Consider the following 22,424-nt stretch of genomic DNA (forward strand, 5'->3'; position numbering starts at 1 on the left):
GGAAATGGCAACCCACTCCAGTATTCTTGCCTGGGGATTCCCATGGACAGAGGAGCCTGGTGGGCTACAGTCCACGGGCTGCAAAGAGTTGGACACGACTGAGTGACTGAGCGTGCACACACACACACAATGTACCTAAATTCTAGCAAAATACCTGGAGATTTGACTTGCAAGCTTGGTGATTGCCTTGGAGAGAGATCACAGGAGGATGCAGCCTGCAGACCTCATGGCGTCAGCAGGCAACAGGTCCTGCTCCCCGCCTCCCTGTACCCAATCCCAGGGCACTCTGGGATGAGAAAGCACCTGCCCACAAGGACGGGGTGAGGGCAGGGGTTAGGCCAGGAGGGCACTGGCCTGTGGCGAAAGCCCATTCTGAAAACCACGGACAAGCCCTCCTCACCCCACGAGAAGACGGAGCAAGCACTCCTGGCGGGGCAGGGAGGAGCCAGGGGAGGCGCTGTCTGCGCCTGCGGGCCTGCCTCGGACGCGGCCCCCGGTGACTGACCTCGTCAGGGCTGGAGGCCTGGTAGGTGCGGTTGTCATCGCTGAAGTCCTGGTCTGCCTCGGCAACCTCAGTCTCGCCAGCTGCGCCGCGGGCCTCATACACAGGCGTCACATTGTGACACAGGGCGACAGCCTTCACAGCCTCATGGACCCGGCTGCTCACGCTCCTCCTCACCTTGGGCGCCGACGACGCGGCTTTCCTCGGAGGGGTTGAAATGGTGCTGCTTCCGCCAGCCTGACACTGTGTCTGCAAACACGGACGTCGCAGAGTTAGAGGCAAGCGGGCGCATGCTGGAGTTACCCACACACACGCCTGTCACGGATGGCCAGGCCGGGCTGGAGAGCGGCTGGGATGACAACCGCCTGCATGTGACCCACGGGGCAACGACGCACCTGGGGATCCTGGGGCCACAAGGTGCCTGGACATTTCCCGGTTGTCCAGTAACCGAAATGTTTGCTACAGTACTCAAAATTTGACCATCTCCTTTTAGTAGATTCACTGCAGCCTGTCATGCATGTGCCCAGTCCTTAACAATTCCTGTTTATCCACCACTTCTAAGGGCAAAGTTAAGAACAGAAGACTCCCAAGTGCTTTCCTTTCTCCTTAAAAACTGTGTGCATAATTGGTCTGAAGTTAAGAGCAGGAAAAAGCATTTAGGATGGTTCCCTTAATACTATGGACTCATTGGCTTTGCATCAGTCTCTGAAGTTAACTGTCTGGTTTGCAGACAAGGAGTGTTGGATATAGTAATTGCCTCCTGACGGCCCTGGACACACCCCATCCACAACCCTGTTCACCTCCTCCTGGGTGGGGCTGTGGGAGGACCCCGACCCCAAGGCCCATCAGATGCTTCTCCACGGAACACAAGGGTAACTCCTGACACCCCTGGAAAGCCTCTCCGCTTTTGGGTGGCTGTGCAGAGCAGCTAAGCCATGCCCATCCGCCCGTCAATCACGGAGCCGGCTAAGGAGGGGGTGGCCCCCTGCTCAGCTGGCGCCCCTTCCAGCCTGCGCCCCCCACCCACACCTGCATCCTGACCGCACACCCACACAGCCACCAAGCAGCCCTGCTCCTGCTGACTCAGGCTGAGTGCCTCACTCCACTCAAGTCCACTCAGGATCCCAGGGTGTAAGTACGATCAGGCTGCACCAGACTCATGTTCCGTTACAGTGGACTTAAATTATTGTCATCTCATTAACACTAACAAGCAGAAGGGAAGGAAGAAATCCATTCACATAAAAACCTGGATAACCAGCCAACGAACATAGCTTTCACTAAAAAACGTTTGTAAGATTCTTCTTAGATGGGATACTATTTGCTGTGTCTATATGACATCTTTTCTGCTTTTAATTTTTTCTAGTAAAATAACATTTGGAGCTACTGAAGTCATATTCATGGATAATACAGGTTTGTTTTTTTTTTTTTAAGATATTACCTGGCACTATTTAACCTAGACACAGATCACAAGAAGGGGAGATAGTAGTCCTCCATTAAAATTTTTTCATCTATTAATAAATACTCTAGGTTCCAAAATACTCTATTAAAGTGAATGACATCCAAATTGACTTTCTGTGTTTGTGCACAGATGAGTACTTCTGGGGGTGTCTAATCATACATATCACCCACACACACTCAGGTAAGGCTGTTTTCATTTGATAGCATCTCAAAAGTAAAGTACATGCCAGATGGGTGCACTTCACAGAAAAAAGAGATGGTTTTCACAAAACTGAATATAAGGCTGACGACATACTTTGTGTTCAGAAAAAGCAAGAGAGTTCCAGAAAAACATCTATTTCTGCTTTATTGACTATGCCAAAGCCTTTGACTGTGTGGATCACAATCAACTGTGGAAAATTCTGAGAGAGATGGGAATACCAGACCACCTGACCTGCCTCTTGAGAAACCTATATGCAGGTCAGGAAGCAACAGTTAGAACTGGACATGGAACAACAGACTGGTTCCAAATAGGAAAAGGAGTACATCAAGGCTGTATATTGTCACCCTGCTTATTTAACTTCTATGCAGAGTACATCATGAGAAACGCTGGGCTGGAAGAAGCACAAGCTGGAATCAAGATTGCCGGGAAAAATATCAATAACTTTAGATATGCAGATGACACCACCCTTATGGCAGAAAGTGAAGAGGAACTAAAAAGCCTCTTGATGAAAGTGAAAGAGGAGAGTGAAAAAGTTGGCTTAAAGCTCAACATTCAGAAAACAAAGATCATGGCATCTGGCCCCATCACTTCACGGGAAATAGATGGGGAAACAGTGGAAACAGTGTCAGACTTTATTTTTTTGGGCTCCAAAATCACTGCAGATGGTAATTGCAGCCATGAAATTAAAAGACGCTTACTCCTTGGAAGAAAAGTTATGACCAACCTAGATAGCATACTGAAAAGCAGAGACGTTACTTTGCCAACAAAGGTCCGTCTAGTCAAGGCTATGGTTTTTCCTGTGGTCGTGTATGGATGCGAGAGTTGGACTGTGAAGAAGGCTGAGCGCCAAAGAATTGATGCTTTCAAACTGTGGTGTTGGAGAAGACTCTTGAGAGTCCCTTGGACTGCAAGGAGATCCAACCAGTCCATCGTAAAGGAGATCAACCCTGGGTGTTCATTGGAAGGACTGATGTTGAAGCTGAAACTCCAATACTTTGGCCACCTCATGCGAAGAGTTGACTCATTGGAAAAGACCCTGATGCTGGCAGGGACTGGGGGCAGGAGGAGAAGGGGACAACAGAGGATGAGATGGCTGGATGGCATCACTGACTCGATGGACGTGAGTCTGAGTGAACTCCAGGAGTTGGTGATGGACAGGAAGGCCTGGCGTGCTGCGATTCATGGGGTTGCAAAGAGTCGGACATGACAGAGCGACTGAACTGACGCATACAGCCACGCCGAGGCGTCGCCGGGGAAGGTGCCGCACTGCAGCTCGGCCTGCGACAGGCGCCGTTACCGCAGCAGCACTGGGCGCACTGGCAGGAGGCACCTGCAGGGCTGGCCGCTCACCTGTGCATAGGCATTCACGAGGTGGTTCTGGATCTCATCCATTGTGTCCGTCCCATAAGACACGGTGCCCAGGTGCAGCCGCTTAAACACCATCTCGTTCTGGGTGAGGGTTCCTAGGACAGAAACAGCAGGACACCGTCAGTGCAGGGAGCTCGCTGGCGGTTCAAGGCGGGGCCCCAATGCATCACACGCAGGGCTGGCTGTGCCCTGCACCCCGAGCATGCGCTCTGCCACACTGAGCATCACCGAGTGCCGTCCATACCACCCTCATTTGCTCCATTTCACTGTGAGGACCGGTGCTCTTCCCGCAGCGTCAGGCTCCCTTTCAGTAATTCCCAATGATGGGCTGGGGGCGGGGGGTTCTGGTTCTGCAGAGAAAGTCCAGGCTCTATCTCCCGGTTCAGATCTACTGTTGGTCCAAGGCAGATTTGCCCCTTCAGAGAGAGACGGGTGGAAAACTGGAAAAGTGACCCACAGCCAAGATCAGAACGTCTGTCCCTTTCACATGAATCTGTTGTGAACCACTAACTATTTTCCACCGAACAGAAACAACCTTCTCAAGACTGGACACCACGTGAGTCGCAGAGAGAGGAGGAGAGGAGGCAGAGGCGCTTTCCCAGCTGCTCTCCAACCCGTGGGCCACCCTGTGTGCCCTCCTCACCCAGCCTGGGACCAACCACCAACCCGGGAAAACCACTTTCAGGAGGGTCCATGGTTTCAGCCTCCAATCAGAAAGATACACAACAGGCGCAGTGAAGTACCAGCATGACAGAGGGGAGGCAGAGGGGAGGCCGTGTACTTCAGAAATTCAGTGAGCTCTCATTAAAAGTGGCACAGGAGGTCCCAATGTTACTCATGAGCCTGACAGGAGACTGCAGCCACTGTACGTGGATCACTTACTATGAAAACACACACACAAGCATGGACCTCAACATAAGAAGACATACACAAGCACGGGACCTCAATATGAAAACGCTCACACAAGCACGGACCTCAATGTGAAAACACACACACAAGCACAGACCTCAACATAAGAAGACACACACAAGCACGGGACCTCAATATGAAAACACACACACAGCATGGGACCTCAATATGAAAACGCTCACACGCGCAAGACATCAATATGAAAACACACACACAGCATGGGACCTTAATGTGAAAACACGCACACAAGCACGGGACCTTTGCTTTTCCCGCTCCACAGAAGGACAGCCACACGGGGCGGGGGGCTGGTAAATGCCCTGTGAGCCCATCCCTGGACTGCAGGCTGGCTCGACGTCTGGGGATCCCTGCACTTGTGTTGAAGCTCCGAGGAGGGGTGCCCTCCGGCACTGACGCAGTTCTAAGTGTGAACATGACGGAGAGCCGTGTGATCACAGCACACGTCAGACCCTCCTCATGGGTTCTCGCCCCCCACCCCTGCCCCCGATAGGAGATTTACTTAAGAGACTGTTTTGACAAACACTCTCAGAAGAATGCATCACATTATATACACGCACATATATGCTGCGACCAGCCTTCTCGAGCTGTGGCGAGGAGGCCTCTCTGATCACGGGCGCGGCCTTCTCGTGGTGGCGGCCTCTGCTGCTGTGGAGCACCGGCGCTAGGGCACACAGGCTGCCGCAGTCGCGGCTCACAGGCTCAGCCGCCTGGAGGCACGTGGACCCCATGGGCCAGGGGTTAAACCAGCGTCCTCTGCACCGGCAGGCGACGTCCTAACCAGTGGGCCAGGGAACTCCCCCCTCCCTGCTTTAAATGGAAGTAACTACGGCACGGAGAAGTCAAAGCAACACCTGCGGTCAGGCTGTTAGCGGAACAGCGAGCGAGGCAAGAACACGGACCCTCTGATGGCAGATCGCACGTCTGCCACCGCGGGGCGCTGCTGCAACCTGAGGCTTGACTGACAACCAGGTTCTGGTGCCAGTATCTGTGGAGCCACTCAGAAACACGCCGCCTCCTCCACGAGTGTGCCATGCTATGCATAAAAGAAAGTGAAGTAAGCGCAGCCCGACAGGTGACGACGAGAGCCAACAGCGAGTCCTCGGCCTCCGATGCAGGCCGGGTGCGGACTGGGCAGTCCACCAGCCTCAGAGAGTGGCTGAGGGACGGGCCACAAGGTGACAGGGAAGCGGCTAAGTGGCGGGATTAAAATATCCATTCACGGACTCCCCTGGCTGCCCACTGCCTAGCAACCTGCCTGCCTGCGCGGAAGACACAGCGTGGATCCCTGGGCCAGGAAGGCTCCACAGGCAGTGGGGCAGCTAAACCCATGAGCCCCAACTACTGAAGGTGCATTCCAGTCTGGGAGCTGAAACTTCTGAAGCGCGTGTGCTCCAGAGCCCTGCTCTGCAACAAGAAGCCACTGCAATGAGAAATCCCCAAACAGCAATGAGGACTCACGGCACCCCAAAATAAAACAAAAAGATAAATAGAATCAAAACCAACCAACCAACCAAAAAACAGCGTTATATCTTATGGTGCAATAATGGAAACAAAACTTCTAAAGTGATAAGGCTAATTCACCAAACCATGTAAGCAGACATTCGACATTATTTAACGGGGAGTCACATTCTACGGGCAGCACACCAGGCCTTCCCGTGAGCCCTGCAGCGCTGGCACTGGCCAGCACCCCACTGTCCCCCTCCCTCACACCCGGTCACCTGCGTCAGTGAGCAACCACACCAGCAAAGCTGTTCAGGCTGCTTCACTGAGGCCCCACTCGGGCTCACCCAGCAGGAGACACTGCCGTGGTCCTCTGGGGTCAGGCCACCAGCACACACCCCGTGCACATGTGCACACTGCTGGGCACATCTATGCTCTGGTGCCCTTGGAAACCAGGGAGACGGTGCTTCCACGCGCCGCCACCGCCTCCTACAAAGTTCCCCTGTGAGTCGAGTCTCAGCAAGGCAGTGTGCTGGGCAACGGATGCTATGATTACAATGCATCCGAGAACCTGTTGTTTCAGAGGGTGTTTCAGGAATGGCTTTGTTCTACGTGAAGACAAAAACTAACAAAGGAATTAATGTATTGCTTTAACAGGCTGCACCCAAGTCCAGTTTTAAAATTTATGAATCCTTAGCAGCATTGTTCTCAAACAATGGCATCTTGGGGGCGGCGGGGAGAGGGGACGTCCTCTCAGCAGGTTCGGGGCACACAGCCTGTCCTCCGGTTTCAGCATCATTTGCGCGTTGATCACACCACGCCTAGTATTTCTGGTCAGTGTCAGCACGCTCTGCATCCTGGCAGCTAACAGATGTCTACCCTTGTCGAGTGAATTACTTTATGTTTCACGCACCGGCGGCCTCAGATGTGTCACTATGGCAACATCATTAATTTCAGATCTTACCGGAAACGTGCACTCCAATCAAACCTAATTATAGCACACGGCTTTCTTGTCCAGGAGGAGGAAACTGTAATGCAATTATTGGAATACTTCATTTTCTGTTCTGCTGCGGCAAATGAGAGACACCCTGATGGACGCTTCTTGTCAGAAAGCTTATTGATGAAGCGCAAACCCAATTTACAGCCGCACGAAGGCCTACCTCACAGCTCCGCCAGCCCCGTGAGGCTCCTGACAGCAGCTCGCCCCCAACCCAGCCTCCGATGGGAGGGGTGCCCACACCCAGCTCATCCTGGGAACCATCCTGGGGCCTGAAAGGCAGGCCAGACCCAGGAACCCAAGAACACCGCCGCACAGCTACATCAGGAGCTGAAGGCTTCCAGTTTAGAAGACGAAATGAAAAATATTTTCTCTATTTTATACAATTATTCTGGTTTTTTTTTATTCCCTAAAATCTCAGGAACCAAGATCATTTATCCAAAACCTAAAGAAGCCTTTAAAAGTAGCCTTTTAAAAGTAGCAGAGTGAACTGTGGGAGAAATGAGGCTTTGTTTTTATGACTCTGGGCAAAAACCACTTATCCTTACCCTGACTGTAACTCCAACTCAATAAAGAAAAACGGAGGAGCTACAGAATGCTAACTTTGTTATTGTTTAAAATGCAAAACAACAGTTAGGCTTTGGAGGACAAATATCGTCACAAAACCTTGACTTAATGACATCACACCAGCAGATACAGAGACTCGAGCTGACCACGTTCTGTCAGGCATGAACTTTGTACACTTCCGTGAAAGAGCAGGTCAGTGCCCCCCAGGGTGATCACGCACGATGGCCACATGAGGATTTCTGGTCCAGACAGCACCTGCTCCCCTGGGAAGAATGAGGTAAACTTGGCACTGGGGCAGGAGGTGACCACAGAGGCCCTGAGAGGGGGCAGGAGTGGTGGCTGGGGGTGGGGGGCCGGGCCTGAGGACGTGCCAAGCCCCCAGCCCTTCCCTGCCCCGTACACCTGGAGGGGCGCGCCCTGCGGGGGCCGCCGCTGCATGGGCCCCTGCAAGGACCTCCACGGCACCACTGTCCCGGCGAGGACGCTCGCTCTTCACACGCACCGCTGGCTCTTGTGGCCAGAACTTTGCTAGGAACACCCGGAACGTGCTGGTAAGGATAAGGACGCATTAGAACCCTTGGCTGCTGCTGGCAGGAATGTAAAATGACGCAGGGCTGCCATGTCACCCAGCGCAGACGCTTCCCCAGGGAACAGACGCTTCCGAGGCACAAACGCTGGGCCAAGACCCGCCTGACAAGGTAGCCTGCCGCGGGCCGCTCCCACCAACTGCGACCAGGCTTGGCGAGTCCTGTCTGTACATACACGTCAGACGTTTCATGAAGGTGGAATGACGCCCTCCTGCATTAGGATATCCTGATCAGGAGAACAGGGCAGCCACACATTTAATTTGGTCTCGATAAGGTCTTTCAATGTTTAAACACACATATCCACATAGTCCTTACCCATTTTTTGCTAGAATTTATTTTTTAATTTTTTATACTTCTTGTTGCTATTCTCATTGGCATTTTTAGTATTAAGTGTCCTCATTGTTGCTGGTATAGAGAAATGCAGTTCAACGCTGATACCAAGTTTACACGTGTAAACTCACTAAGCTCTCTCACCACTCTAGAAGCTCCAGGGGGCTCTTCGGTTTCAAGGTACACAGTCATGAACTCACCCTCTCTGGCAACAGCCTGCCTGTCGGCACTGGGACGCTTGTCTCCTGGGGGCGGCTTGTGGTTCCCGACTGTGTTTACCAACAGCCGTCCACCAGGGCGGTGCTCTCTGCAGACAGCAGCCGGGTGCCTCCCTACCCACGCCTGCCGGCCGTGGACTGACCACCTCTCCAGGACTCAGCTGGTTCTGGAGACATTTCTGACACATCTGTAACATTTCATAGGGGTCTGGGTTTGCTGTGTGCCTGCTTCTCCATCCAACAAGTTCCAGCTGTTTTCCAGACACAGCCCAATCTCTGGTCAGCTACGGGCAGTTTGTGCGTTTTCCAGTGTTGTTCGAGGCTAACTCTCTTAAGTTTTCTCCCATCAGCGCAGTGAGGCTGGGAAGGCACTTCCTCCACCTACCTTCTTGACCCCGAGCTCCTCAGGTCGCTATTTCTGAGTTTTTTTTTGATTCACCGAGTATCACCTTCCCAGTAGATTCCTCAGCATCCCACAGAGACAAGCCCTAATGAAGACCAAACACAATCCAACAACTCTTTCTGACTGAGCTGCCAGAAACCTGTAATCCCTGTGTGAAGGCTGGCTGCCACACAACACCGAGCCCTCACCGTCGGGACATGGGCACCTCTGCACTGCCGTCGGTCTCCCACAGCTCTTTGCCAGCTCTGCTCACTGCCTTCACGTGTGCCCGCAGGTTCCTCAAGTTTGTGGTTACATGGACCTCAGCGATTCTAAACGGAATCATTCTTCAGTCTATTCCACACGTAAGGGAGCGACTTTTATTCCTGTTGTTATTTTAATCTGTAGCCTGCCACTTCACTGATTTCTATTTTCAGCCACTGACTTCCTTGATTATTATATTTCTAAATATTTGCTGCTTCTTTTGCTTGTGGATCTTGCTTCTAGTTCCTGGCTCACAGCAGTAGCTGGAGTAATGTCAAAGCCTGGTACATGTTAGTCTTTCTTCTTCCTGACTACAGTGAGGATTTTTCTAATATTTTATTAAAAATAAGGTTGAATTGTAATTGACATATATTTTCTTTGTTGCTCTTTCGTTGCTAAATTGTGTCCGACTCTTTCGCAATCCCATGGACTGTAGCCCACCAGGCTCCTCTGTCCAAGGGATTTTCCAGGCAAGAATACTGGAGTGGGTTGCCATTTCCTTCTCCAGGGGATCTTCCAGATCCAGGGATCAAACCTGTGTCTCCTGCAATGGCAGGGGGATTCTTTACCACTGCCAATGGTATGGTAAAATATGGGGAACCCATATTTTCTTTACCATTTATAGATTTTATTTCTAGTTGGCTAAGAATTACAAAGGAATCTACACCGTGAATCAGTCAATCAAGAAGGGATTTTAACCCTTAGATATGGCTCTTGTTATAGTTCTGGACTCAATTTGTCATTTATTTAGTATGTTATGAATTGACAAGAATTCTTTGATGAAAAAAATGAAATAAAGACAAAGCAAATTTGGAGCAGGGAACCCAATGGGGAAGAACCATTTGTAGAGAGGCTCTTTGGAGAATGTTACTGTTAAAACAAACATCAAATTCACAGATCTTATTAATCCTCATTTTCTTCTACCAGTTTGTAACTACCATTCTATAATAAACAAGCCCTTTTAGCTCTTAAGAAGCTACCAGAAAGATGTAACACAGGCAGTTAAATAGAACAAAATCACAAGTGTAAGGATGTGGAAGTTCAAAATACAGAAGTCAGTCTTTAAAAGTCTCTAAGAATCTCACATCTTGCTAATTCTGATGATCCTCTTATGTCAGAATCGGGAGACTGGCTGGAGGCCAGTTTCGCGGTCAGTCTGGGAAACGCTGTGAACTCAGCACTCTCACACATGTGCACACACACCCTACACATGCGTGGGCATAGGCAGGCCAGGGTCCCCCCACCCCCGCCCAGACGCCTCTAGGTGCGCGTGGGCAGAGCGGCACCTGTCTTGTCGGTCAGCAGGTACACCAGGCGCCCCAGCTCTTCCGGGATGGTGCTGGTCCGGACCACGGTGCCGGGAATGTGCTCGTCTTTCATGATCATCCACCCGTAGGCAGCCTTGCCCATGTCCAGGTTCACACGCAAACTGCCAGAGAAAACCCACTGCAGTCGTTAGTGACTCAACACCGCATGTCCAGCATGCTTTCCATAAAAATTTATTTACAGAGACATGCATTCTCTGTAATTTGAGGTGGAAGAGATAGATCATAGTGGATTTCAGACTTTAAGAGAAATGAATTTGTTGACACCTAAGTCGGCAGGCCCCTTCTCAGCCAGTTGCTCATCATTCGCCCATCAGCCTGGTTTGCGATGCGGCTGGATGGACCTGGGAGAGGCGGACGGCAGCGTGGGTCCAGGCTCAAAGGGGCCAGCAATACGTGGGAGGAAATCGCCCCGAATCACTGAGCATCAGTATCTGAGAGGGGTCTTGACATCCACCCCCGTGATTCACAAGAACGAAGGAGAAGCTCCCCCATGTGGAGGCTGTGAAGGGGAGCAGGTTCTGGAGGAGGCCGGGCAAAGGCCCTCCGAGCACCAGCCCCTGAGCACCACGTTCATAAAAACAGAGCAGAGCCACTGCATATGAAGGAAAAACACCTTCAACTAGGACGATAACACCATACAGGGAGGAAACAGAGCTTATGTTCACTCTGATTCACACTGGACATCTTGATCAAATGTCAGTCCAATAATTTTCATTTTTAATGCCAAAAGTTTCTAGAAGCTCAAATTTCAAACACCAAGTTGACAGAATAGTTATCATCACTTAACTTTAACTTACTTTTTAGTTAGATATTTAACTTACTTTTTAGTTATGTTCTAATTTTATGGAACTTCAAAACACAGGCCTCTGTTCAACTGGTATTGGATTGGCCAGAAAGTTTCTTCTGTTTTTTCTGTAAAATGACTCTAGTAGCACAGCAGCACTTAGTTATCTCTAACTTCACTGACACAATTTTGTTAAGATTGTGACAGTTGTCACAGCATGCATTAAAAAAAAAAGAATAAAATTGCTGAATTTTTGTGTAGCCATTTTAATATTGAAGATGAAAAAAAGCAACATTTTTGGCATATTATGCTTTATTAGTTCAAGAAACGAAAAAACACAACTGAAACACAAAAAAGCTTTGTGCAGTTTATGGAGAAATTGCTGTGACTGATCAAACATGTCACAAGTGGTTTGTGAAGTTTCGTGCTGGAGATTTCTCGCTGGACGATGCTCCACAGTTGGGTAGACCAGTGGAAGTTGATAGCAAACAAATCGAGACATTAATTGAGAATAATCAACATTATACCACATGGGACACAGCCAACATACTCAAAATCAAGTTTTCAAATCAAGTGTTGAAAACCATGTGTACCAGCCTGGTATGTTAATCATTTTGATATTTGGGTTCCACATATGTGAAGTGAAAAAAACCTTCTTGATCATATTTCCACATGTAATTCTTTACTGAAACGTAATGAAATGTTCTGTTTTTAAAACAAATTGTGGCAGGAAATGAAAAGTGGATACTGTACAATAACGTGGAATGGAAGAGATTGTGGGGCAAGGGAAATGAACCACCACCAACCACACCAAAGGCCGGTCTTCATCCAAAGAAGGTGATGTTGTGTAAATGGTGGGATTGGAAGGGAGTCCTCTATTATGAACTCATTCTGGAAAACCAAACGATTAATTCCAACAAGTACTGCTCCCAATCAGACCAACTGAAAGCAGTGCTCGATGACAAGCCTGGGGAATTAGTCAGCAGAAAACACATCAGCTTCCATCATGATAACGCAAGGCCTCAAGCTTTTTTGCTGACAAGGAAAACTTACAGCTTGGCTGGGAAGTCCCGATTCATTCGCTGTATTTACCAGACACTGCACTTGCAGATTTCCATTGATTTCAGTCTTTACAAAATTCTCCTAGTGGAAAAAATTTCCATTTCATGGAGGACTAAAAATGCACCTGGAACAGTTCTTTGCTCACAAAGACAAAATGTTTTGGAATGATGGAATTATGAAGTTACTGAAAAATGGCAGAAGGTAGTGGAACAAAATGGAGAATACGTTGTTCAATAAATTCTTGGTGAAAATGAAAAACATGTCTTTTACTTTTACTTAAAAACTGAAGGAACTTTTTGCCAACCCTATACTTTATAGTTACACTTTTTCTGAACAAAAACTATATATTAAGCCTACTATTTTGAGTATTATAATAATAGATACCATATACATATTTAAGCTCATTATATTACTAATTTAGCAACTGTGAAATTTTCTAAGACCTACTCCAAATAAGTGGGAAAACGGCTGCAGTTCTAGATGGTCGGTTGAATCAGAGGCAGTTATGACCTTTACTGCTAAATAATGTTGTTTCTATTCAGTCACTAAGTCCTGTCTGACTCTTTGCAACCCATGGACTGTAACCAGGCTCCTCTGTCCATGAGATTTCCCAGGCAAGAACACTGCAGTGGGTTGCCATGCCCTCCTCCAGTTACACATATAAGAAAATGAAATAAACTATCTTCACGAACTAGCGTGTTCAGGAGTGTCACCGAGAGGAACATGTATAAGCCTGCTTCATGCTACAGTGAGAAAACACGAGGTTAATTTTAGAACATAGAGTCCATCTTAACGGTGGCACTTTCTTTCCCCGTTTCTTCCCCACAGTGTCTGAGGGGGTAGCCTGGACCCTACACAAGTGAGGTGCGCAGCGTGGACCATGGCATACCAACCCCCCACCCTCACCCCACTGACATGGCCTGCTGCATTTAAACTTAATTTGTTACAATTAAACCTGCACATTTATCAGAACCAGGTGAGCCAGCTGCAGGGCACACCAGGCTCCTCAGGGAGTGAAGCTACCTGAGATAATTCACACATATTTCTCCAAAGAGAGGCTTATTTTTAGATCCTCATTTGAGCAAAAGAAAATAAAAGTCATTTAAATGACACGCTTTATCTAAAGTAATCAAAACTGTTTCCTGTAAATAGTCATTTAAAGGAAAAAAGCTCAGATACAATTTTTCTGATCTCTCCCTCCCCCAAATGTTTTATTCTATGATTCTCTAAAATTTTCATGACACACCACAGATGGCAAGCGATGGTTCAACAATGTTTTCACCAGGTGATTCACCCATGGCTCTCAGACTCAGGGCCAACCTGGACCAATGCACCTGCAGGTGTGATGGGGTCAGGCTCGTTTCCTGAGTAAGTCTGTAACCATGAATCTTGAACTTGTCTCAAGCTGTTTTAAGACAGGTAGTAACTACAAGTACACAGTTTAGAAGTAAGAGTATTTGTCTTGGAAAAACGTACTTCCATCTCTTATCTCAATGATTCCTATAGTTAGCTTTTCAAATACAATGGCAAAGAAACAAACAAAATCCAAATAAACCAAAAACAACAACCACCACATAGCACACAAACATATTATACCACGAACAAGAGCCAGAGGGGAAAACACAAGAGAAACACCGCGAAAGGCGTGAGATGCGCACACGCGACAGGCACGGACTGCAGCCTGGATGCACAGGGGAAACTGGGAAGGTATTTGTGTGGAATAGGCAAAAATAAAAATGAATAATAAATCAAATTTTAGAACTAAAATAATGCCAATAACTGAAATTAGTTTAATATCTGATTAGATATAGCCAAAGATGAAATCAGTGGCTTGGAAGACAGGTCATTAGGAATATTATTTATTAACAGAATAAACCAAGAAACAAAAAAAGGTGGAAAGTACAAAAGTAAAACAGGAGAAACAAAGGGTATGGGTGGATCTCTGCCCACCCAGAATAGGGCAAAGGCAGTATTTAGGGACAAACTGAGAATGTTCTTGGATGAGTGGAAGAAACCTATCTACAGATTCCGGAATAGACATCTACCTAGACACTGTGTCAGAGAGCAGGACGCCACCCACAAAGAGCACGCCTGAAAGGCACTGGGAAGGTCCCAGAGGGGAAAGGCCGAAATGAAGAGCAGCAACAGCAGCCTCAGAAGCCAGAAGAGAGCGAGCTAAATGTGGCAACTCAGAGACCTACACAGGTGAAACTGTCTTTCAAGAGGAGAAATCTGGGGTTCCCAACAGAGACCCTCACTAAACAAAAACTAAAGAATACATTTCTGACAGAAGGAAAATTATTCTACATGGAACTTCTGAAAGGTAAGAAGAACAAAACAGTGATAAACCAAAATTAAGAGGGAATGTGTGAAACAGTAATATCATGCAGTTTAAGGATAACTACAATTAGGATAAATTACAAAAATGGATTAGGTCAGAAGGGGCAAATGGAGTTAAACATTTGTAAGATGACATGCAAAGGAAACCAATACCTTTAGACTCTGAGAAATTAAGAATGTTTTTCATTTCAAGGACACATACTAAAAAGAACAGAAATTCTTATAAAACCTACAAACTACTAGAGAAAAGGTGGAATTGAAAAAAAAAATGGTAAGAAAGGAGAAAAAATACAGAACAGAAATATACATTAAAAGCACAATATAAAATAATAGATTTAAACTAAAAATACAACAGTATTACAGTAATTGTGTATGCACTAAGTAGTCAAAAGCTATGAGTAGATTAAAATTAAACTTTATGCTATTTACAAGAGACACATATAAATATAATTACACAGAAAAGTTGAAAGTACGAAGATGGAAAAAGACATGCCAAGAAAATTAAAGCCAGCTGGCATCACTATATTAACTTAAAGCAAAGTAGAATTTAATGCAAAAAGCCTTAGCAGAGATAAAGAAAGTCACTTTATATTGAGAAAATGCATAATTCAGCAGAAATATGTAATGATTTAAACCTGGATACCATCAATAGTAAAGTCACAAAATATATAATACCAAAAATAGAATTCAAAGGAAAAATAGATGAATTCACAATACTGATGGGTGATTTTGACACAATCCTCAGTAACAGTTAGAAAAGGTTGAGAAAACAAGCAAAAGGTACAGAGAAACTTATGAACAAGTTGAACAATCCTGACCTAACACACTGTGAAGCACGGAGACCAACAATTCAGACTTCATGTTCTTTTCAAGTACACAGGGAATGCCCACAAAAATCAACTAAATACTGGGCCCCATAACTAGTCTCAAAATATTTCATAGATGTGCAATAATGAATGGCATGTTTTCTGGTAACAACGCAATCAAGCCAACTATGAACAGAGACATATTTAGAAAAGTCAAATATGCTCATAAACTAAGAAATAACTTTGTAATAACCACGGGTCAAAGAAGAAATCATAGTGAAGATTAAACAATCTGTAGTTGACAATAACACAAATACTACATATGAAAACTTTTAGGATGCTGCCAAAGTAGTACTTGTATAGAAATGTATAGCCTCAACTGCATATATTCAAAAGGGTAAAAATATGAAAGCTAGTGAGTTAATCATCTATCTGAAGAAGAATACAAACCAAAGAAGGTAGGAGGAAAGAAAGAAAGAAAGTCAACATTACTAAAATAGGAAAATATTACAGAGCCACAGGGAATCAAGAGTCAAGAGTAGATTTTCGTAAAGACTACTGAAGTTGACGAAACCACTGGAAGACTAATCAAGAAAAAAAGAGAGAAGGGGCAGAAGTAAGTACCAAAAATAAAGGTGATCAATACCAGAGATCACACTTATAAGAAGAGATTATAGGAAAACATTATTAACACACTTTAATTAAAAATTTTGAATATTTAGGTACAGGTGACGTATTTCTTGAAAACCATACTTTCCAAAACTGACTCAAGAAGTTAAAAACTTGAAATAAAGTTTTCTGACTAGTTAAAGTTAACTACTTAAACTTTAAGTATTTAAGAAATATATATAAACCAGTACAGAAATCAACTCTGTTAAACAACTTTTCACAACAAAAAGTTCAGGCTGACATGGCCTCCTTGATGTGTAAATGTCCAAGGAATAAATAATTACAATTTTAAACAAAAAATTTTGGGAAGACTCATTGATGTATTTTAAGAGAACAGCATAATCTTGACACTAAACACCAAAAGATGTGAGAGGGAGGTATAAGTTAATCTCACTCAGATAAACCAATGCAAAAACTTCACAAAAATGACAAGCAAATGGAATCCAGTAATACATGAAGGAGTATTATGCCATGACCAAGTTGTGCTTTTCCCCCCAAATAATACAAAGTAGGTGTGACATCAGAGAGTCAGTTGGTATAATTTGGCATATGAATATCTGAAGAAGAAAAACTTAAGATGAAAAATCATCTCAAAAGATTTAGTAGCAATGTTTAAAAAATTAAATCAGTGATTTAAAGACAGTTTTTAACAAAATAGGAATAGAGACAACTTCTATTATATATTGTAAAGAAGGGGTTCTGTAAAAACTTACAGCATCCTTATGATGAAATGTTGAAACCTCTGCCTTTCATATTGGGAACAAAGAAGGATGTCCAGTATCACTATAGCCACTTAACGTTAAGCTAGAAATCGTTGCTACAATGACAAGGCAAAGAAAGAAAGGGTGCAAAAGACCGAAAGGAAGCAAGCTATCACTGTCTACTGACTAGGTGATTATCTATAGAGAAAAATATAACAGATTTCACATTAATAATTAGAATCAATAAAATTTTACCAAAATGGATGGATTCAACCATTTTTATAGAAATCCATTTTATTTCTCTATACCAGCAACAAATATATAGGAAACAGTTCTTTCAAAAAATGGCATTTATAACAGCATTTGAAAAATGTCAAGTATCTAAAAACAGTTCTAACAAAAGTTATGCAAGATTTCAATGGAAGTTTTTAAAAAGTTTGAGATGTTAGAAAAGACCTAATGCAGGTAAGAGATATTCCACAGTCATGGTTTGGAAGATTTAGTATTAAATGTAAATGACCAAGGAGAGCCTGCATGTGCACGCAATCGTGTCTGACTCTTTGTGACCCTGTGGACTGTAGCCCGCCAGGCTTCTCTGTCCATGGGATTCTCCAGGCAAGAATACTGCAGTGGGAAGCTATTTCCTTCTCCAGGGGATCTTCCCGACCCAGGGATCAAATCCGTGTCTCCTGCACTAGCAGGTGAATTCTTTACCACTAGAGCCACCTGGGAAGCCCGACCAAGGAGAGCAAAGGCACTCAATGAACACACGGAGGACCTGCTTTTACCAAATATCCACTTACTATAAGGGCTTCCAAGCTAAGGCACTTTGTTGCTTGGTCAGGAAAAGATAAAAAGACCAGAACAGGGAACCCAAACCAGACCTGTGCATATATGAATACTTAGCATGTGACAGAGAGGACCCTAGATCGTTGGGAAGAGGTGTTTTCTACAAAGGGTGCTAAGAGAACCGGTATGGAAAAATATGTGAAAATACTACTCTACACTATTAATCCCTGCCCCCCCCCCCCAAATAGGAAACAACAACAAAAGCACTTCCAGTGGTCAAAGAGAAAACTGATAAACTTCTAGAAGTTAATACAGGAGGACAGCTTCACCATTCTGGAGTAGAGGAGGAATTCTTAAACATACAGAGTGAAACGCAACAACAAAACAGAATTATAAATTTGACAATGTAAAATTAACAATTTTATTTATAATTTAACCACTGGGTGAGTAAAAATTCAAATTAAAGACTGAGAAAGATTATCAGCAGAACAGAGAACTGAAAAAGAACTAACATCCAGACACCATAAGTCACTACAAAGCAGCTGTAGCTAACTCCCCAGCAAAGCAGATCCCATAAGGGTCAAGAGCTGAGAGTGATTCCCTGCGCCTGGGAGCTCCCGCTCTGGGCTCCCGGCTCCACAGCCTCTGCAGGACATATGCCAGCTCTGGCCTCGAAACTACCTTTTCTTTCCCCGCAAATGTAGCACACGCCTGCAGCCAGGCAGTTCTATCAGCCCATTTCCAGCCATGGAGAATTCCAGCCCATTTCTCCCACGCAGCATTTTGGGAGTCTGGCAGGCTTCTTATTTTGTTCTATCTCCGTCCCTTTCCGTCCAAGATGTCAGTGTTACTGCTGATACAACATTTTCAAAAACTCTGAGGGTCTCTCATGTGCATCCTGGGAGGACCACACCATCAGACAAGAGCCCCTCCACAGGTCTTTGCTGGACAAGCCCATCTATTCTTCACTCCTGCTGAGATGGCTAAGTGGATCTAAGAGTCACACACCTCCTCTCTTCAGCAAAAGGCTGTCCAGGCACACCCTAGGACTTCCCTCCGTGCATGCTTTCCACACGCTGACTCTTCTAAGGTTGGCATCTTCTGCAGTCTGGAGAGACTGCAAATGTCCCAAGCCGTCAGTAACTGAATATCATTCTGAGGTCTAAGTAAGGTGGAAAGTACTCTTTCCCCCAAGCATTCTACCTGGAAAATGAAGCTGGCAGGTTAGCACAAACTTGTGATGTTGCAGGAAGGGCGTCTGCCCTGTAAATAATTTGACAAAAATCTACGTATTTTCCTTCAGTAAAACTCCAGGAAAGTCAATCTCTAAATTCTGAAGCGAATGTTGTGCCTGTGTTAGCTAACATTTTCAACACTCCCTTCTTGATGTGCTGACTGAGCAGAGCTCTGGGCAGAGCACCGGGCGTCCCACCAAGCGGTCAGCTGGTAGCATGAATACGTGGGCATTTCCCTGGCAAGCCTTCCCACAGCCGCTGATTTGGCTGCTTGACTTGGAGTGAAAGAGAGGAAAATGGTCTGCCAGGCCACACAAACCCTCATCAACGTCAGTGTTTCCACAAAGACGCTGTACCCACAAGAGGCACTCCAGTGTTTCTGGGAAGGAGCACCGCTGTCACCTCGTCAAATACCACCTTGCTTCTGCTGCCCACGTGAGCCTCCCTGGCTTGGCAGTGCTAAGACACTTGTTTCTGATTATCCACTAGACTGTGACGCAGCATTTTAGAGTGTATCCAGAAGGCACAGTGGCTAGGGGCAGTAACGCAAGCTCCTGACCTAAGGGAGCTTCACACGCACTGTGAAGAATTCTGATGGTTGGCTCTGTGCTACGAGAACAACAAACGCTTTAAGGAGCACACATTTATTTCTGGATTACAAAAGTAGAGGTAAGTCTCATACTATGTTCCTTGAAAGATGAAGGAACTTGTATCAGGTGACTCAGACAAACTTAATTCTGCAGAGAATTTCAATAAAACAGCTCTCTTTTCTTAAAACGGAAAAGACTTTTAGAGTGTTAGGTCAGTAGAAGAAAAGCACTTTATTTTCCAGAACTGGCACTTTGAAAAAGAAAAAAGACAATTTTAAGACTATTTTAAAATCGATTCTTTGTTAAGCGCAGAAACATATTTTGTAAATACTAAAATGTATTGCTATTTATATTTTAATGGAAACTTTGCAATGAGAAAACAAATTTGGTTGAATCAAATGTTAAGCCCCTAAATCAGTGTCCTCTATACGTTTTACATTTTAATTTTACTGTTTCATCCCTTCTGCTAAACCTGTGTAATTGCATTCTCACACTATGAAAAATGAGAAGTATCACGCTGAAGTGCATGTGAGCATCTCAGAGAGAGACAGAGGTGCAGTCACACTTCTGTCCAGCAAGTCTCTCCAAGCTTGACTAAGCATGTTAATCTAAATATAAAACTGCTGATGGAAAAACTAGAAGAAGCCAGATTTGCACACAGCCTTGTACCTTTCTCATTTTGTAATCAGATTTTTTTTTGGCCCCACCAGTGGCATGCAGGGTCTTAGTTTCCCAGCAGGGGTTGAACCCAAGCCTCAAACAGTGGAAGTATGGAGTCTTAACCACTGGACTGCCAGGGCAATTCCACATAAGCAGCCTTTTTAAAAGGATATACAGACTTAAAAAGAGGATATGTGTGAATGCTAATATACTTATGTATAGGTAAGTATGAACATTCTTACTTATAAGTCTTTAAGTATATCCACATCTGAAAGGTCTTACAGAATTTATCATCAGCTACTCCAATACTCTTGCCTGGAAAATCCCATGGATGGAGAAGCCTGGTGGGCTGCAGTCAATAGGGTCGCTAAGAGTCGGGCACGACTGAGCGACTTCACTTTCACTTTTCACTTTCATGCCCTGGAGAAGGAAATGGCAACCCACTCCAGTGTTCTTGCCTGGAGAATCCCAGGGACAGGGGAGCCTGGTGGGCTGCCGTCTATGGGGTCGCACAGAGTCGGACACGACTGAAGTGACTTAGCAGCAGCAACAGAGATTATACATAATATTTCTTTCTTTCTCTTGTTATTGGGTCTTATCTAATTTTTTACTATGAATATACAAAATCGAAATGTGAGAAAATGATTAGTTTTTGTTTAAAAATACTTATATATTAACTTTCATGACTATAATTAGTATATCCTATTAATAGGATACGGGGAAACATGTCAAGTCTCTTTACATTGTTAGTTTACTACATAAAAGAAGAAAGAAATTAAACATACTCATATTAAAAAACTGCAATAAAATCTGAATATTGTTCAATGGTTTCTATCAAAGACAGAAGTGCCCCAAAGAAGGAAGAGCACTCTTAACTCAGCCTTTCTCATTGTACAACAGAAATAGTCATGAAGGACACCACATAAAATTTCAGAACTGATAAAAGCAAAAGGAACGAAGAAGAACGAGATTAATGAAAACAAAGGAAAAACCCCTAAGAAATCCCAAGAAAAGATGTGTTTGCTCAAGAGAGATGGGAGGAGACGGCTGTTGGCAGCTGCAGGACAGTCTGGAGGGAGTGTGCCAACAGCTGAGATGGGCCATGCAGACCTAGAGACTCCGCCCCGGGAGGCCGGCTGTCCTGGGGCAGGGCCCCCACTGGGGTTGGGGCAGCGGGCGCCTCACATCAGGGGGCGGGGCTCACACTGGCAGATTCTGGGCTCAGGCCTTCCAGCACTCAGAGCACTGGGACCAAGGGTAACAGAGTGGACACCTCCGCCTTCTTCTCAACGGGGAGTTTCAGGCACGCGCTCACTTCTCAGAGTCAGTGCCCGCAGTGAAAGGGAGGCAGCCATGGTTAGAGTCAGTCCCGTATCTTCCCTCTTTAGTTCTAAGTGGACCATTTCTTTCACACTGAGAACAACACATTTAATAACATCATATTCACTGAAACCAGACACTGGTTTTCCTCATCCTTAAACTCACCTTATGGGAATGATGTAGGAGAAGAGAAGGAGAAAGCGGAAGAGACTGCGGTACCAGGGGCCTGCAAATCCCTGCAAGGTCACCATGACAACTGAGAGGGCAACCAAGGCCAGAAATAGTGCTTTGGTCAGCTGGTTGAGTTCAAGATCCAACAAACCAACCTGAAAGAAAATACAGAATTAGCACAGAGCCACAGTGTCTCTAATTTTACAAATCTAAATACATGGTAGGGATGACGGTCTTAAGTTTTCTTTTGTATTAGCCTTTATTACAATAAAACACAAAGATGTATTCACTTTACATTTTCTTGGGAAAACTTATGACATTTACAGTTTTTCCCAAAAAGTGTTCTAGAGATTTAGGGAGAATTTCTGGAAATGAGTCACGGTCCCCAGAAGGTTTCCAGAAAGAGGCTACTGAGAAAACACAAGTCCTGAGATCCTCTCTGAACGATGAGGTTATGACCACCGCGGGACAGAAGGGGACGCACAGGCGCACAGCTGGCTCCCGCGAGAGCACAGGTGCCTTTTCCTCTGCACAGGCCAGGCCAGAACAGGCTGGCTGGCTGTCATCCCCCTCAGCCAAGAGCCTCTCTGAAAAGAACTTCTCTTGATTAAGAAGAAAAGCAACAGATGGAATAGTTAGCTTGCAACGACAACTAGTTAATTTGCAGAAGTCCTCCACTGGAGGTTCTTGCAGGAAGGTACACGACACTCAGATTCCGTCTGTGGAT

General features: G+C 45.5%; 1 protein-coding gene across 4 annotated transcripts in view; it reads right to left on the minus strand.

The window, feature by feature from the left end:
• The window catches only part of ATP9B (ATPase phospholipid transporting 9B (putative)), a 154,051-nt gene that overhangs the window by 21,521 nt on the left and 110,106 nt on the right, over positions 1 to 22,424 (minus strand). For all 4 annotated transcript variants that reach the window (XM_018039529.1, XM_018039527.1, XM_018039528.1 and 1 more), the window contains 4 exons: positions 21,692 to 21,852; positions 10,529 to 10,671; positions 3,513 to 3,625; positions 506 to 751 (listed from right to left, as the gene is read on the minus strand). In XM_018039529.1, the coding sequence (XP_017895018.1) occupies positions 506 to 751; positions 3,513 to 3,625; positions 10,529 to 10,671; positions 21,692 to 21,852 (663 nt within the window). The remainder of the gene's footprint in view (positions 1 to 505; positions 752 to 3,512; positions 3,626 to 10,528; positions 10,672 to 21,691; positions 21,853 to 22,424) is intronic.

Source organism: Capra hircus, chromosome 24 (genome assembly GCF_001704415.2).
Source record: "Capra hircus breed San Clemente chromosome 24, ASM170441v1, whole genome shotgun sequence".
Classification (NCBI taxonomy): Eukaryota; Metazoa; Chordata; class Mammalia; order Artiodactyla; family Bovidae; genus Capra; species Capra hircus.